Source organism: Neofelis nebulosa, chromosome 10 (genome assembly GCF_028018385.1).
Source record: "Neofelis nebulosa isolate mNeoNeb1 chromosome 10, mNeoNeb1.pri, whole genome shotgun sequence".
Lineage (NCBI taxonomy): Eukaryota > Metazoa > Chordata > Mammalia > Carnivora > Felidae > Neofelis > Neofelis nebulosa.
In genome coordinates this window covers 113,943,561-113,954,817 of record NC_080791.1, presented here as the reverse complement: position 1 = coordinate 113,954,817, position 11,257 = coordinate 113,943,561, and the positions used below count along the sequence as shown (strand labels likewise).

Below are 11,257 nucleotides of genomic sequence, written 5' to 3'. Positions count from 1 at the left end.
GCAACAGCTAGTTTCCAGAACTTTTTGGGACCCAGTGGGCCCCCAGCACCCACCCCCAGGCTGGAAGAGGCCCCTGGGGTTGGCACTGAAGACACTTCCCTTCTCCTCAGTGGCTCCTGGAAACCCTCCCCTCAGAGCCCCTTTTTGCAGCAGGGGCACCCCGTCTTCGAGGACTGGGCTCCTGAGATTGTCCCAGGCCACGGGACACGCAGATGGCCCTGGTCCCCGCCGAAAGCGCACAGGCTTCCAGGCCACCCCGACCTGCCGTTTGTGCCGTGAGGGAGCAGAGGGGCGCCCGCACCCCCAGGGGCCTCCCTCCCTGCCCCTCCCCACCCCCGGACCCTGTGCGCCGGTGAAAGAACAGAGAACTCAGAACAAGATAAATTTGAATGCTTTATTGGGATTGCAAGCAGTAAACGTTAAAGACAAAACCCAAGCAATGAGTTTTGCCAGAAATATCAGCATGTTAAAGGGGGCAAGTGGAGGCCCGCACCAGCCACTGCCAGATGGACCAGGGCAGTGGGCGAGATGACATTCGGTGCTCGGCACGTGGGGGTCTTCAGGTGATGGCACAGGGGGGGACCCAAGAGGGGGTCCTGCTGAAGACAGTTGAGGGGGGGAGAAAAGATGGACAGCCACAAGCAGGGGCTCAGGAGGTCAGAGGGGGGCCCGGGTCAGGATGGCTGAGGACCCTCGGAGAGCTGCTCACAGGGGGACACAGAGGAGCGTTGGCAGACGTCCCGGAGCACCCATCCCAAAGGAGGCAGAATGTAACACTGGGTGGGCTGGGCGTCCGGTAGGACGGGCAGACAATTTAGGGTGCCTCCGCGTCTTTTTGGATCTCAGGCCAATCTGGGTCCCAGTTACGACAATTTGGCTCTTGGGGTTTCTGTCCAATGGTCCGAATGGCCCAGTCCCCGGACGCCTGCCAAAGGGCCCTCTGTGCCTCGAGCGGACTGGCACGGACCGCCCCCAGGGTCATGCCAGCCCCGTCGCCAGGGCCCAGAAGCCTCGGGCCTCTAGAATGCTAGTCGGGCTGTCGTGCAGGGGGGCTGCACTGGGGGCAGAAGCGGGGGTGAGGTAAGCCTCCCAGCCGCCCGGGTCCCTGCCACAGCCCTAGGCACCGAGGTGGTGGCTGCTTCGGTATCACCAGACCCGCGGGCCTCGGGGCCCAAGCGACCCCGGCTGATGGACCTTTCCGCCTGCTCTCCTGCTCTGCGGGGCCTGCACCCTCCTGACCTCCCCAGCTCCCCGACCTCACCCTGCCTGGCCCCTAGGATGCCCTGCAGAGCTCGGAGCCTCCTGGGGACAAGACAGGGCGCTGAGGAGGTGGGCAAGGTGTCACCGAGGGGTGGGGGGAGGGCTCCCCAAGTGCAAGGAAGGCGGCCACCTGCTCCAGCCTGATGGAGCCCCTCGACTCACACACCTGCAACCCCTTCCCCCCCAGCCGGCCTGAGCCAGCCAGGGGCCCCCTCTTCCTGGTGGCCTCCGAGCACCTTCCTGACACCGAGGAGACACCTCCCTGCCCCTCCTCCACCCCTCAGGACCTCAGGGGACCAGCCACCGTCCCCAGAGGCCAGGCCGGGCAGCGGCCCGCTCCCTTCCCCTCCGGCTTCTCCGCGGGGCACAGTGGCCAGCGCCCCACGGAGGCCCACTCTCTCCACTCAACCCAAGCGACAGGGACAGATTAAAACAAAAACCGAATCGGGGCGCTAAATGGCGGGGAGCAGGACGTGCGGCTCAGCCGCAGAGGTGGTGGTGGTGGCTTCGTGCGTCGTTGCTTGGTCACTGCCCCCCTGTTACGTGGGACGGGGAGTAAGATTAATTTGGTGTGTGAGCGCGTAAAAAGCTAAGGAGGGGTCAAAAAAAAAAAAAAAAAAGGAAAAAAGCCCCAGGAGAAACCAATTAAAGGGGGGTAACAGACCAGTTGGCGTCAATTTGGGCTCCTAATTCAATCGGTAATTCTGCAAATCTCCTCGTCACTCCTGACTCCGCTACTCCGAACCCCGCAGGACCACTTCCTGCTCCAGAGCGTCCCCCCACCCAGCCCCCACTGCCCCCCCACCCGCCCCTCCAACCGCCAGACTTCCCACACTCCCCACCATCCTCGCCGGCCTCCTGGGAGCCCCCATTTCTGAGAGGGGCCCCCAGAGGACCCGCAAAGATGGTCCCTAGGTGTGCTGGGGGGTCCCCAGGTCTTTCTCACCGGAGCACACCGAGGGGGTCAGGCTACTTTGTAAGGCACGTCTCGTTCAGCTACAGCCACCTCCAGTCCCACCAAACCCGTGCCTTTCGCCACACGGTGGTAGGGGGCACGGATGCCGATGGGGCCCGGGGGCTTCGGGGCTCACACCACGGGGGTCGTGGGCAAAGGCGCCTCCGTCATCTCAGACAGAGGGGTCGCCCACCTGGGCCTGGGACACACCCTCTCCCACCCCAAGAGTGCATCCCAGGGGTCCAGAGGGGAGAGCAGCCCATGAAAACCTCATCACCAAACGGCTTAGAGAAGGGGCCAAGGCAGAACGTGGTCCGACCTGCACCGTGCTGAGTTCACTCATCTGTGTGCGTGTGTGCATGTGAGGGTGTGTGTGCGTGAGGGGCTGTGTGTGCACGAGAGTGTGTGTGTATGTGTGCATGTACATGAGAGTGTGTGAGGGCTGTGCATGTGTGAGTGTGGGTGCATGTAGGGGGGTGTCTGCAGGATGCCTGTTTTTTAGAGGGGGGGACTGAGATGTGAGAATTTGGGGTGTGTAGGTTTGGGGAGGATTGACTTTAGGGTGCATGGGGGTTTGGGCCAATTAAAGCTTATTTTCACAAATTTTGGTTTTCATGTTCTGTTCTCCCCTCCTTCGGTCTTACTGGGAACCCCCAACCAGCTCCATGGTGATTTTCGAGGATGGAAAACAGAGCGAAGGGGCTATGCTGTCGTAGGATGGCCAATTCTCCCTGTGGAGGGCCGGAGCTGGCTGTAGAGCAAGGACGTGCCTGCCTGCAGATCTGGGGTCCCTTCCTCTCTCCTGGTCGGTCAGGGGCCCGAGCCGCGGCCAATCTGACTCGAGGTCCCTGGGGAAGAGAGGGAAGGGGGGTGCCTGATTCTTTCATTATGCCAATCGTTTTTAAGTCAATTTGGTTTTAGTATTTTTTTAGCCAATTGATATTTTTAGTTGTTTTGTTTTTTTTTTTTTAAGCCAAATTACTGTTCTGGTGTTTCTAAAAAGCCAATTAGTTTTAAGGGGACTGATGTGCATGCGTGTGTGTCATTCAGGGGTTCATAGTTTAGTATTTTGTCGTGTGATTTGGGGGTGATTTGGGGGGATGCTTAACGCCAATTGAGTTTGTATAGTTTCGGAGGTGTTACTACCATTCCCCTTGGCCGGATGGAGAAGGCCAAGGAGAGAAGAGCCTGACATGGGGAGGTTGGGGCACAGGGGGCTGGGGGTGGGGGAGCCCGCGGAGGGAAAATGGTACCGGGAGATGTCGGAGGCGGGACCCGATGGAACACGGCCCCCGGTCAGGAGGAGGGCACCAGGTGGACGGTGCCATTCTGCAGAATTACGACAGTTTGGCTCACTTCCGATTGGCGGACGCCTCCGGAGAGGCGCCCCCGTGGGCGGCGGGGTCGTGGGTGGGCAGGGCGATCAGGGGACGGTGACGCTTGGCCTCTCTGAACGCCTCGAGCTCCTTGGCGAGCATGCGACCCCGGCGGGCGCGCAGGAGAGCAGGCAGGCCCCTGCGCAGGCGCTGGGCCGATTGCTTCCAGCTGTCATATTGGAAGAACTTGCCCACGGGGTATCTGGGGAAGTTGTCCTGGGGGGGGGGGGGCGGGGAGGACCAGTCAAGGGGCCCCCGCTCCCTGGCTCCTGCCCCCAGCCACCCTGCCCTCCCCCGTGGACCCCTCAGCGGCCCCACACGGGGAGGGGGCTCGCCTGCCCACGGGGAACGGCTGGACGGCCGGCTCTGGACCGGGGTCCTTGGCGTGGGGGACCCGCAAGCCAGGAGCTGGCTGAGCCCCGGTCCCCCCAGAGGGAGGGCAGGAGAGCAGGGTCCCCCACCACCCCCCCCCCCAGCAGCGGCCCCGTGCCTACCGGAAGCACGGTCGGAGGGGGTCGACACGTCCCTCTCGGACTTGGCGGGGGCGGCGCAGTAGGTCTCCAGAAGGGCCAGGTCACAGCTGCGGAAGCAACACTCTTCCACGATGCCACGGCTGCTGCGGCGGTTCACGCGGCTCGCCGGCCTGCCTGGAAGTCCCACAGGGGGAACGAGAGCCGCCCTTGAGCACCAAGTGCACCACAGCCGGGCAAGGGGGCGCTGGCCCCGGGGAGGCAGAGCGCCAGCCCCTGGCCTCGCGGTGCCTCCCTCCTCGCACGGACGGTGGGCACGGCCTCCAGGGTCCACTGCCCAGGGAGGTGGGGAAAGTGCGCAGGCGTGAGCCCGTCAGGGGCCCAGCCGCCCCCCCACGATGCGGGGCGCAGGGTCCCGTCCTGAAGGCCACGCTGGGACGCAAGTGTCCTCCCTGAACAGAGCAGGACCCTGGGTGGCCCGTAGCCCTCGAGACTCCGAGGCAGGCATGGGAGAAGAAGGGGAAGACGGGAGGGGAGGAGTGAGGACCTGCATGAAACCACGCCCCCCTTTCCTCCCGTCGTCCCCGCCCCTCCGCTGCTTGGGCTCCAAGGTCAGCTGCAAGGAAAAGTCCGGCCCTCGCCTTGGAGGGGGAGGGGGAGGCGGGGGGAGGACGGGCGCCAGGGGGGAGGAGGTCCCACTGGGTGGGAGCTCGGCCCAGCCCTCCTTGCAGGAGCCTCACTCCCTGGGCACCAGACCCTACGCAGTGCCACTTCCTGCCCCCAAAAGGAGGCAGGTGCGAGGGTGGGGTGGGGGGGGCACAGGCAAGGCCAGGGTGGACTGGGCTTCCAGAGCGTGGAGAAGCAGGAGTGCTTTTCAAAGAGAAGCTTGGAGAGACCAAGGCTGGCGTCTGTGCGGCCCGTTTCACCGCTGGGTAAGTAGAGGCTGCAGAGGGGGATGCCGCTCGCTCGGGGAGCAGCAGGGCCAGGTGGGACCACCAGGGTCCTCACCATCTCACCTCCCCCGCCCCCACCCGCGACCGGGCTCCTGTTGGGAACAGAGGTGGCTGAGCCCGCAGCAGGGAGCTCGCGCTCCCCACCTTCAGGGTCAGCCTGGGTCTGCTCTGCAGTCCCTCCCACTATCCAGATAAATGCTCCCCTGAGGCCCAGCTTTCTGGGAGGGGAGGGCAATGGCCCACGCCCCTGAGGAAGAGGTCACCTCCAACTGGGGGCCCCACCCAGGGCCCGGGTCAAGGAAAAGCAGCGCTCTAGGGGAAAACCCAGCCCCAGGATGGACCTGGAAAGAGAGAAGCCCAAGAAACAGCCAAAGCCCACGCTGAGGCCCACCCCTCAGGCGGATGCCCCACCCCGCCCCCCTTGTAGGCAGGGCCTCATCTCCTCTCCTGCAAGCCTGGGGTGGGGGGAGCTCGGCACCCCCCCAGCCCATGGGGCATGCAACACACGCTTTGGTTTTTAGGGGTCTCCGGTCCGTTCTACCAAACGCTAAATCAGGTAATCCACAAATACCTGCCCGCCCACCATCTACATGTCAGACGCACCCCTCCCCCCCCAGATGTGTGGGAAACTGTTGTGCCCACAGCCCACCCAAGAGCAGGTCAGGAAGAAGCAGTGAGGGAAAGTCCGCCTCCCTGCCAGGACTGGGGTCTGCCTCCAGCCCACCCTGCACCCCACCCGCACCTGCTACGGCCTGGCCCCCACCTAGATCCCACCCTGCCTGGGAGGAGAGCGTTCTACTTTTCATCGTGTCACAGGAAGGTCAGGGGTGTAGGCACCACCCATGCTCACTGCAGGTGCCCAATAAATGTGGACTCCAGGGTCCCAACTGTGCTCATGGAGTCTCAGTAGCTTCCCTCTGCCTGGCCACCCACACCAGGTATCCCAGGAGGTGTCCATGGGCGTCTGGGAGACGGGAGGGAGGACTCCAGCATTTAGAGAGCACCTGCTGGGTGCGCCCCCCCCCACCCCCGCCCCAACGCGCACTGGGCTACTTACTGAAGTAAAAGCCGCGGTCCCCACAGACAAACTGGAGGGTGTCCACCAGCTCCCCGCCGCACAGGGTCTCACTGGGGCGGTAAGCAGCAAAGCAGCACGAGGCCAAGGCCAAGAAGGTGAGCAACACCAGCATCGACTTCCCCATTGGGACCCCCATCGGCATCTAGGGGCGGAGACAGGAGGCCATGAGCCAAGTCCAGGGCTGGAGGCCACTCCCGCCGCCCCGCCAGGCCGGGGCCTCTGGGAGACACCAGCCCGGCCACCTCCTGATTCCAAGTTCGGTTCCGGCTTTAGATCGCCATGTCCTAAATGTGGCCGCTCTAATGACCGGAAAGAACGCGTGCTCTCCTGCCCAGGCGGGGTGCGCAGTCGCCCCAGGTTTGAGCGGATGTGTGTGAAGCACATCTTTGATGGGCACCAAGTTTCACGAGGGGATGATCGCCCCCGCCGTCACCACCGCAGGGGCTCAGCCACACCCCAGAGCCGCAGGGGACAGGGCTGGACACTGAACCTGGCCTCTGTCCTATGAAGTCATGGGGGGGCGGGACCAGCGCAGGGCAGTGGCCACTCCGCGGGCCTCCCCGCATCAGCCAAGATGGCAGACGGCCCCGCCCCACCGCAGAGCTGTGTGCATCCCAGAGGACCTGCCCCCCTCCAAGCAGCAGGGGTCCTGCTGTGCCAATCCCACCCCTTCCCCCTCCCCCACAGCCTCTTCCACCCTCCCAGCCACCCCCCACCCCCCCACTCCCCCCCCCCCCCCCCCCGGGGACTGAGCAAAGCTCAGGTCGAGGATCCAGTGGTTACTATGCAGTGCAGCCACACTTCCAGGGGCCTCATTCTCCTGAATCGCCCAGTCCCCCACCCCAGCCTGCCCTGGGCACCCCAAAACACACAAAAAGGCCAAAGGCCTCCTCTCCGGGCCTGGCATCACACCCACCCTCCAGGGCCAGGCACCTCAAGGTCCCTGTGGGTTCATCAGACCCTCTCCTCACTGAGGTACCAAACCCCACCCAGGGAGCTGGAGAGAACAAGTCAGGGCAGCTGGAGGCTGGACACCAGGTCCTTGGGGCCCAGTCAGGACCGAGAAGCACGTCTCGGGACACACCCCCTGCCCGGGCTGTGTGGCTGCAAGGCCCCGGGGCCAGGGTTAGCCAGGCCCCTTAAGGCTTGGGAGGGCTTGGGAGGGGGCCTTAGGTTCTCTTTTAGACCCAGCAAGCTGCCCCTGCCCCCTCCAGAAAGTGGAAGCACCCCCCCCCCTCCCAACCACAGGCAGGTAGCCCCTGGAAGCCCTCCACAGGCCCAGGTACAAGCCCCTTCTGGGGCGACAGTCACGGCCCAGTGCCTCCGAGCCCACTGGCACCCTGAGGCTACCCGAGCCGGGGGCTGGGCAGCCTGCCCGGATGTGCCCCTCCCAGGCTTCACACCCGGTGGGCTCGGGGCGGGGGGCGGGGGACAGGGCGGGGGGGCCACCACGCAGCATGCCCCTTCCCAGCCTGGAGCGAGGCCGCTGCACGCTAGGCCCAGGGAATTTCTGGTGCCATAAATCGTGCAGGAGAGGAGGCAACCAAGAAGGGAGCACAGTCCCGCTTCAACTCGGCTAAAGAGCAGAGGCCAGCTCCACAGGAGGGTGTGAAGTGCGCCCCCCCTCACCTCCTCCCGCCTTGGACCGGGCCCCAGCCAGTCTCCCAAGCTGCCCCCCACCGCTGCCCCCTTCCAAATTCTAAGAACAATCTGGCCAGCTAGTGACCGGGCGCCTTCCGAGCGAGCCACAGCTGCACCCTCTGCAAGCCAGCCACTCCAGTGAGGGGTCCCGGCCGGCACCAGCGGAGAGCAGAGGCTGGGTGAGGGGCGTGCCCTCTGGGCCAGGTGAGCCAGCGGTGGCGGGGAGGAGGGAGGCCAGGGGCAAGGAGGGCAGAGGCGGAGAGGAGGGGCTGAGGGGCTGAGGCCCGAGGCCCCCATCAGCGGGGTGGGCAGGGCAGGGCAGGCCGGAGCGAGAGGGCAGCGGGGGTCCTCGCTCAACAGCCCCGGTTACCTGCAGCTGGACAGGAGGCTCGCTGGGGCTGGAGGAGGAGGAGGAGGCTGGAAGGACTGCCTCACAGGAGAAGCTAATGTCCAGTTTGCAGGCTGGTCAGTGCTTTGGCTTTTATGTCTGAGCCGGCTCCTCCCAGCCCCGGCTCCACCCTACCCCCCACCCCTCTCCCTGCTGACCACTCCCCCCGCCCCCTTTGCTCCCGCCCCCTCCCTCTCCCCAGCCAGTCCCTTCTCTCCTGCACCCCCAACAACTTGCTCCGGACCACCCCTCAGCAAAGTACCCCGGGGTGGGGGTGGGGGTGGGGGGCTCCTCCTGCACCCCCAGCCCCTCTAGGCGCCAGGCAGTGGGGGGAAGGGGAGGCAGGGGGGCTGCTCTACACCCCCTTGCATGGAAAGTTCCATCTACCCCACTGGGCAGGGGCAGTTACCCTCTCCAGGCTGTACACTCCTGCCCTTCGGAGCCTTCCACCGGCCCCTCTCCCCAGATTCCCCGGTGGAAACGTTGGGGACAGGGACAGGGAGGGGGCTGTGTGTGTGTGGGGGGGGGGTGCACCCGCGCGTGGGGAGGGGGGGTCAACTGCACATGTGGCGCCGGGTGTGAGCCTTTTGCCAACTCGCCCCCTGTTCCATCCTGGCCCCGCCCACCCCGTTTTCCTCCTTCAGTCTTGCTGGCACGGCGTCAACATACCAGGGTGGGTTTCTGAGGCTCGCGCCCCTCCTCGTTACCCGGCACCCTGGGGGACACGGCCCGCCCCCGCACGGCACAAATCGCAGGCTTTCAGCAACACCCCGCTGCACCCACAAGCCGACCAGGAAGTCGCCTCTGCAGACAGCTCGCACCTCCCTGGGCACTTCCCGAAGCCCCCAGCCAGCCCCCCCACCCCACCCCCGCCCCTCCTCCGCGGCGCTGGGGAGAGCGCGGGCTTCGCCACCGGGAGCCGGCCCCGCGGCCTCCTCCCCTCCCCCCCACCCCCGCCCGGGGCCCGCCGGGGCCCCCCGTCCCCTCCCGGCCGGCCCGCACGCCGCTTACCTGGAAGCCGGCACAGCTGCGGCCCACCTCCCTGCTGCGTATCGCAAACCGAGCAGCGGGCGCTGGCCCTCCTGCCGGACACTCCTGTGCCAGCGCCGCTCTGGCCGAGTCGCGGGGGCCGAATGTGCGACGGGGCAGAACGGGGGGATGGCTTTTTTTTGGGGGGGGGGACTCGTCCGATCGTCTGGGGAGGGCGGGCTGTCCGCGGGCTGGGGCGGGCCAGATGTTGTACTTTTAGGGGGGGAAAGGGTATCGGGAAATGAGGTCAGCTGTTGTATCAAGGATAGAGGGGGGCAGAGATAGTGAGAGACACAGAGAGAACGTGAAAGGGGGGGGGCCGAAGAGAGGGCGAGAGAGGGAGAGAGGACAGCGAGAGGCGGGCAGGCTCGCAGCGGGGGAGAACAGCGCGGAGAGAAACAGAAAGCGTATAATTAATCCGCTTCGGGACGGCGAGGCGAGAGGGCGGGCGTGGAGGGGGAGGGAGTCGGAGGCAAGGAGCCGGGGGGGACGGGAGGGAGCGAAGGGCAGGCTGCGGGAGAGCGGAGAGCGGGCGCCGGGGCCAGAGGCCGGAGAGGGGGCCGGGGAGCACAGAGAAGCCGGGGCAGGGCGCGACGTCGAGGGCCGGGGAAGGTGCGGAGGGGGGCGGAGCGGAAGGGCGCCCGGGCCGCGGGCGCCCAGCTCGGATTGGGCCGACGGAGCCCTCGGCCGTCGCGAGCCCGGGCCCGGGGGTGGGGTGGCGGTGGCGGTGGCTGCGCCGAGCCGCTCGGGACGCGGCGAGGAGGGGGGAGCGGCCGGCCGCGCGCCGGGGAGGGCTGGGGGACAGCGCGGGGGGGTGACAACGCCGGCGGCCTGCGAGCCGGACTGCCTGCGGGGGGGACCGCCTCCTCGGGCGAAGCGGGGGCGGGCGTTGAGGTAGATGGAAGAGGAGGCGGCGGGGATCCGCAGGCCCGGCGGAGCGCGGCCCCGCCGACGGCGCCCGAGGCGGGAGTCAGCAGCGTGTCGGCGGGCGGCGAAGACGCGGGGCCGCCGGCCGGGTGGAGGCGCTGGCGGGCCGAGCGCGGGCGGGCGTGGGCCAGGAGGCGGGGGCGGCCGGAAGGGGGGGGCCGGGGGCCGGCCTGGCCTCACGCAGCTCCGCCGGAGAGCAGGCGAACTGCGGGCGCCAACGCCCGGCTCTTATAGCCGCGCCACCCCGCGGCGCGGCGCCCGCTCGGGCCCCGCTGGCCCCGCGCCCGCGCCAATGGGCGCCCGAGGGGCGCTGGCCCCGCCCCCCGGACCGCCCCCGCAAGTCGAGCTGGGGGTGGGGTGGGGGGGTGGTGGGTGGGCCGCGGGCTGGGGGCCCCCGGCCCGGGGGCGACGGTAGGGGGGGGGTGCTGTGGGGTGCTCGGGGCCAGATTGGGCTGGGGGCGGGGAGCGGCAGAATGCGAAAGAAATCCCGAGTCCCGAGTCTCGCGTTCTGAAGTGTGTGTCGGTGGGGGGGAAGGGGGGGAAGGGCGGGGGGGAGGGGGGACGCTCGGGTTCCCGGGATCTCTAGATTCCTAGGGGTCTCTAGGTTCGCGCACGCGGGGGGCGCGAAGCGAGAAGGGTGGGCGGTGTCCCGGGCCCTAGCGGCGGCCGAGGGCTACGCGGCGGGCGCGCGCGGTCCAGAGTGAGGAGGACGCAGGTGGTTTGGCGGCGCCCGGTCGGGGGGGGGGGGGGTCCCCGAGTCCCGCGGGGAGCTGCAGGGGAGGGAGGAAGCCCGGGGCTTGGGCATGGCGCGCGGCCGCCACCTGCCCGAGCAGGCGCGGCTCCTGGAGTCGCAGCAGCCAGAACCTGAGCGCCCCCCGGTGCCGCGCGGGAGCCGGGGTGCAGCTGCGGCGGCCGCCAGGTGCGGTTCCCGGGGAGCGCCGGCCGATGGGGCTGACCGAGGCCGCGCCTGGCCGGGGACGGAGGAGCAGGGCGGGAAGCGGCGCTCCAATCCTACCTGCATGACCGAGCTCACCGGGGTTCGTCTAAGCAGCTCGCCTTTGGGGCCCACCCAAAATATCCGGAGAATGGTTCCCCCGTCCTCACTGCGTTGGACTTGCGTAGACTCGGGTTCGGCCCCGGGGGCCACCACGATAATTTGGGGGTCTGGGGAAACCATCTC

The 11,257-nt window shown here is 67.2% G+C and overlaps 1 protein-coding gene across 1 annotated transcript; it reads right to left on the bottom strand.

Annotated features, from left to right (window-relative positions):
• Window positions 1–380: 380 nt before the first annotated feature.
• IGF2 (insulin like growth factor 2) lies at window positions 381–11,257 on the bottom strand. Its single transcript, XM_058690036.1, is given in 5 exon segments — window positions 381–3,807; window positions 4,086–4,103; window positions 4,105–4,238; window positions 6,072–6,234; window positions 11,093–11,257. Coding segments are annotated over 5 exon segments (717 nt in total). The 5' UTR covers window positions 11,255–11,257; the 3' UTR covers window positions 381–3,567.